General features: G+C 42.2%; 1 protein-coding gene across 1 annotated transcript in view; it reads right to left on the bottom strand.

The window, feature by feature from the left end:
* Window positions 1-563: 563 nt before the first annotated feature.
* ACBD6 (acyl-CoA binding domain containing 6) overlaps window positions 564-6,000 on the bottom strand; it is a 251,487-nt gene continuing 246,050 nt past the window's right edge. Inside the window, exons 7-8 of the mRNA XM_033916788.1 lie at window positions 3,139-3,169; window positions 564-793 (exon numbers count right to left, since the gene is read on the bottom strand). Coding sequence (XP_033772679.1) covers window positions 636-793; window positions 3,139-3,169 — 189 coding nt within the window. The 3' untranslated portion in view covers window positions 564-635. The remainder of the gene's footprint in view (window positions 794-3,138; window positions 3,170-6,000) is intronic.

The raw sequence follows: 6,000 nt of genomic DNA, 5'->3' as shown, positions 1-6,000 counted from the left end.
TTTAAAATTACATCGAAGTCAAAATAAAAATAAAAGGGAGGTGGGAAGGGGAAGGGGAAGGGAGAGAACAAAAAGGAAAGGGGAGGGAAGGGAAGATGAAGCTTGTTTGTTCATTTTGATGAAAGCTCCTTTTCTATGTGTTGACTATAGGGCATTGTAAGCCATCATCTGCTGGGTAGTAGGATGACAACAAAACATTGTGGATAAATCCCCCTCCCCTAATTTTAAGTCATTCTGACAGCACACAAGTAGGCTTGCCCTTCAGACAGCAGCAGCAGCAGCTCAGACACATCAGCTGGCCCTACTTCCCTGAGGATCTAGCACATCATAAACAAAACATAGTTTAATGTTCAGCTTTTTCTTTTCACTTTTACCTTTCACTATCACAGCTCAAATACTTTGCAAGAGAACAGTCACAATTAAAGAGAGAGAGATCTGGTTTTGCTCCAATGCAACGGAAAAATGAAAAAGTGGACTGAAATGAGGCCTTCAAAATAGATTAGGGAAGCCCCTCCCATTCTCTTTACCATCATGTACCCCTCAATAACAACTGCACAATCTGACAGGATTTCAATTGCTTGGATTTATTGCCAGTATACTCCTATACTACTGCAATCTGTTGCTCGCCAGGCCAGTTATGTATTTCTTGTAGTTACATACTGCTGCAGCCTGGTAGAAATTTCCTTAGATTCTGTCACCTCTTCAGCCAGGCAGCCATCTTGGTCATGGAGTGTGGGGTCTGCTCCACACTTCAACAATAACTCTATAATATCCAAAAACTCACAGGCAGAGGCTGGGGACAAAAAGAAACAAGAGAAGGGTTAGATCGGGCAAACCTCAGCCCCTTCTGTATCTAACCCAGCAAAAGTGTACATCAAGAAACCCTTCTTTCTCCTCAGGAACCTGCCACAAAAGGAAAATATCAGACCTTAAATTTCCTCCCCAGTGCAGGATTGCATAAGCACATGAAGTCTTTAATACGTAAACCATATGTAGGTAAGCAACTTTTGTCTATTATATTTTAAAATTTTCTAGAGTGTAATTCTCCAGACACTTATTTTTTCAGTTAATAAACGTAGAAGTCAGAAATATCTCAGTTGACAGCATAAAATGTTAAGTGAGATTTGGAAGCATGCTCCTGAATAAAACAATTGAATCAAAAATCACACTCGTGTGTTCTTCTGAGGACTGAAATTATATTGTGCACATAGGCCTCAATCCCTTACTCCATGCTATGAAGCCAAGAGGAAAAAATGTAAGTCTGGCCGTTTTTAACAGGTCAAATCTGGAACACCTGCTGCTGCATATGACTATGCTGAAGAAAAGCACACTAAAGCATTCTTGGCCATGTGTCCCCAGCAAATGCTTGCTTGGTAGACAGAGGGGACACTGGTGGGTGGATGGATGAGAGCCTGGAAAAACAAAGAGGAAAGCGAGACAATACATGTTGATGCTGCTGGTAACTGCCTTCAGTAATCAGTGCTGCCTTAGTAGAAAGCCTGAGAAATTCTCAGGAGATGATAACACGTGCTGGATTTATGACTCCCCAGGAACCTCGATTTGTCAAGTGCCAAAGAGGCTGCCCTGACGGTGGCACAGGTGAAAATGAATTTTCATTCAGCGCCACTCGTCTTCCAACTCCATTAATCCTCTGGGGTTTTATGATGGGCCTTTCATTTCTCCTCTCTCGCTCTAGCATCCACTCCCACTCCCCCTGCCAGCATAGAAATGGAACAGATGGTGTTCTGGAAGGGGGGCAGTGAAGACAAGCAACCTGCCTGGTGCGGGAGTCATGTGACAGCAAGTGAAACGAGTACCTTGATTTCCTTAGGGACAGAGAGAAGGGGAGTGAGTCATCCCTGGGGAGAGGGAAATGGGAGGAGGACAAGGCTAACAGGTCATTTATAAGGAAGACAGCGCTCAGGCTTATCAACTCTTCAACAAGTCCTGAATTCATCAGAAAATGCTCTTCCAACCAGGAAACAATGCCGAGAGGCTAGAAGGAATGCAGCTGGGAAGGTAGTGAGCTGCCTTCAATCTTTTGTCTCCTTTCGGAAAGAGTATAAAGGGCATGATACAAATGCTGGCCTGAATGTAACCCCTGATCAGCTTTGACCCCAGCTAACCAGCTAGTACATCCCCGTTTTAATCTCCACAAACTTGGATTTACAACCCATCTCAGAAGTGGTTTGTGTATTCAATGTAATTGGGAAAGCTATTGGCACAAGGACACCTGTCAGGCCCCAAAGAACTCAAATGGGGGGGGGGGGGGAAGACATATTGGTTTCCTACCCTAACAACAAGCTTTAACTATTTCTGGTTTCAGAGCCAGAAACACTACACAAGGGGTATTCAAGAAAAAAATTCCTGCTGTCATACCAATGCCATTGTGAAACCAACACTAGAGGCAAACTACTGTTATCACTTCAACAATCATAAATCCCTCCAGCAGCAATCTACTTATTACTTTGTTTGATTTTATATGCCATATTATAGTCTCCTCATAAGGATGATCAGACATTAATTTTCCCATGAGGCCTGGAAAAGAAATTAAGAGAGATGCCAGGGGACATCATTTCAGGACCCATAGGAACTGGTCCTCTGCAATCACAGAAACATAGAGTATGATGGCAGAAAAGGGCCCACGGCCCAACAAGTCTGCCCACTCAAGACATAAATGTTTGCTGGCAAGGTTTGGTACTTCCCTCTGATCAATTAGTAGAGATGGATGAATGAATGAATGTAAAAATCCCCAAAGTTTGTGAACTAGTTCAATTACTTTGCAGATTCATAAAATCACTTTGGTGAACTTTCCAATGTGCATTGCTCCAATTGGTGAATATGCAGCAAATCTGCACTTTCTCTGCCTGGATTTTCCCCAAGTGCACAGGGGAAATATTAACAAACCTACCTACAGGATCTAAGGAAAATTTGAAATATATGGCAAACATGAACCAGCTGAAATTGACCTGTTTTAAATTTGACTTTGAACCTGCCCCATGATTGTACCAGTTCCTTTATCTGGCCACGTTTTTGTCTCTTTTTGAATCTGCCCTTTGCACCAGGACCATTGTTTTCAGCTCTGAATTGTGACCTATCCCCAGCACATCCCTCCTCCCATAAATTGTGTTCCCTTACCATAATGTAATGCAGTCTGTCCTTCACTGTCCTGCAAAACAAAGACAACTTTCAGTTAATTGCTCATGACTTTCACTAAAGAGTCTATTTTATTTGCTCAATGTAACAGAATGTTGTAGATAAAGACACAAAGCAATATTATTTGATAATATCCAACTTGCATCACAAAGCAATATTATTTGATAATATCCAACTTGCATCATTATTCTGGTCAGCGAATTGCTTGCTTTCCACAAGACAAAACCGAATGCAGTAACAGGTTTAAATAAAACTCCACAAATATTAACTCACATATATGGCAATAAAGATCAGCAAACAAAGGAGGAGAAAGGAGGAGTGGCCTAGAGGCTAGATCTACAGCTAAAAATCAGGTTAGCCAGGGTTCAAATCCCACTTCTTGTAACCTTGGGTAAATCCAACAAACCATCCAAACAGAAAATGCCTAAACAAAGCCACTGGGATGTAGGAGGGGCCAGCATTTGTAGTAGACTGGTCACATAGACATCCCAGCAGAGCAGTGGGACACTTTAGGGAGCACAGCAGTGAACTTCACATCAAAGGTCCCAGGTACACATCTCACCATAACCCCCCTTTTAGTTTATGGTGAGTCCTTCCAAAACCTACTGGACCCAACTAAGTCCATCCCAATATCCTTTATGCCTATAGGTGTCACCTATATGATGGTAAAGTAGGTTTTGAGTGGGTTTTGGTAGACTCACACTCGCCACCACAAGTGTAGTAGTTATAGTGGGATTTGAACATATCACTCACATTCTTGAAGAATTGCACTGGTTGCCAATTGAGTATTGTATTCATTATAAATTATTGCTACTTCTTTTTAAAACATTGCCTGGCAGGAAATCTCCAGTTTTGTTAAGATTCCCTTTGTATTTATTGACCAACAAAGAACTTACGTTCCTTGAACGGTAATACCCTAGTGGTCCCATCTGTTTGTGAAATTCACTTTGAAGAATATTGGAAATCTATAATCTATGTGTGTGAACCACAGTTATGGAACCAAGTTTCCAAGTTTATTATAAGATTTGATTAATCGCCTATTCCAAATTCTAAGCGATGTACAGATAAAAATTACAAAGCTAGGGGAAACATACATGACTAACAAAATTATTTCTAAACATATTAAAATATCATAAAATACATAACATAATATAACATGACTAAACATGACTAACAAGATTATTTTTACATACAAGATCAAATAATGGGAAAGTTACAGTAAGAAATACAATTGAATATAAAAGAAACAATTAAGGTTAGTAACACATTGGGAAAAGGGGAAGAAATTTATTGTAATTTAAGGAGCGATTAGAAACATAAGGAATTCAGTTAATCACTGAAAGCGTCTTTAAAAAGGAAGCCCTTAAGTTTGCTCTTAAATTTGTCTAAAACTCTTTCCTCTCTTAAGTAAATTGGCAGGGCATTCCAAGCTTGGAGAGCCGTAACCGAGAAAATAGAATGACGTCATGTACTAATTACTTTTAAAGAAGGAACAACCAATCGATATTGTTCTGTTGACCGTAGTACTCTCGAAGTAGTATAAGGAATTAAAACTTTATGAATAAATGCTGGGGTTTTGAATAGTATGGATTTGAGAGTGAGCAAATTACCAATTACCTGAGCAATTGTGAGGGCTTGGTGATGTTGACTGTCTCAAGAGTTTGTTCAAAATGTTTTTGATTAGGGCGGTATATCAATGCTGATTTTCTAGATTTTTTTTTTCCTTCAAGTGTTTTGAAGTTTATTAAGTAATTGTTGTTTTAATATATTTGTTGGTTATAAATTATATATGTTTGTTGGAATCAGTGGCCCGTGTCAGATTCTGCACCCAGCCCCCTTCCCTCCATCCTCTTCTCAGGCTCTGCACCCAGCCCCCTCCATACCAGGCACTGCACACAGCCCCCTTCACTCCCTGCCCTGTCCATTGTACCTCCTCTGCCGCTGGAATCCCTGGTGGTCCAGAGGTGTAGTGGGCAGGAGCGAGCTTTCCAAGCTCCTGCCCCACTTCTAACCTGGTTGGTCGCTGCCACAAGTTCCAGCTTCAACTGCTGAGCAGTACCGAGCAGCAGTGCCAAAGTGGTTGAAGCTGGAACTCGCAGCAGTGGGTTAGCAGTGGGGCAGGAGTGTGGAAAGCTCGCTCCTGCTCTCTTCACATCTGGACCACCAGGGCAGGAAATGAAGGGGGCTGTGCAGTGCCTGTCAGGGAGGGGGCTGGGTGCAGAGCCTGACACAGGATGGAGGAAAGGGGGCTGGGTGCAGAGCCTGACAGGGGAGGGAGGGGGCGCTGGGTGCAGATCCTGGCAGGGCAGGGCACTTGAATATTAAGACGCCCGACTTATATTTGAGTCAACCATTTTTCCTCCTTTGGGGGGGAATGGGGTGGAAGAATGGGGGTCTCGACTTATACTCGGATCGACTTATATTCAGGTATATACAGTAAAAAGTAGGCAATCTGCTCATAGGCATTCACGGACTTGTAATTTCAGTAGAGGCAGAGTTGTAATGTATCCAATTAATTTAGAGAATACACATTCACATATGTAAATAACTGCATACCTTAAGGCCCAGATTCTGTAATCAGTGCCGTTGTCGGCAGCCATCTTAAAAGCAGCTGCCGATCGCATGTCAATCATGCAACGGCGCCAGGTACATAACTGCGCCTTTGGCAAAGGCAGACACCAGAAATGTAGGCCAGAGTTTCCCAGACTACCTTCCCGTGTCTACCTTTGATGAGGAATCACGTCTAACACCAATTCTGGTATTAGCCACACCCACTGTGGCGTTAAGTGGCCTAAAGCACCTACGGAGGTGTGATTCCGGCACCTTCAAATTCAGTTAAAAACT

Source organism: Geotrypetes seraphini, chromosome 12 (assembly GCF_902459505.1).
Source record: "Geotrypetes seraphini chromosome 12, aGeoSer1.1, whole genome shotgun sequence".
Classification (NCBI taxonomy): Eukaryota; Metazoa; Chordata; class Amphibia; order Gymnophiona; family Dermophiidae; genus Geotrypetes; species Geotrypetes seraphini.
The sequence above is the reverse complement of the archived record's forward strand: the minus strand, read 5'-3'. Positions and strand labels throughout refer to the sequence as shown.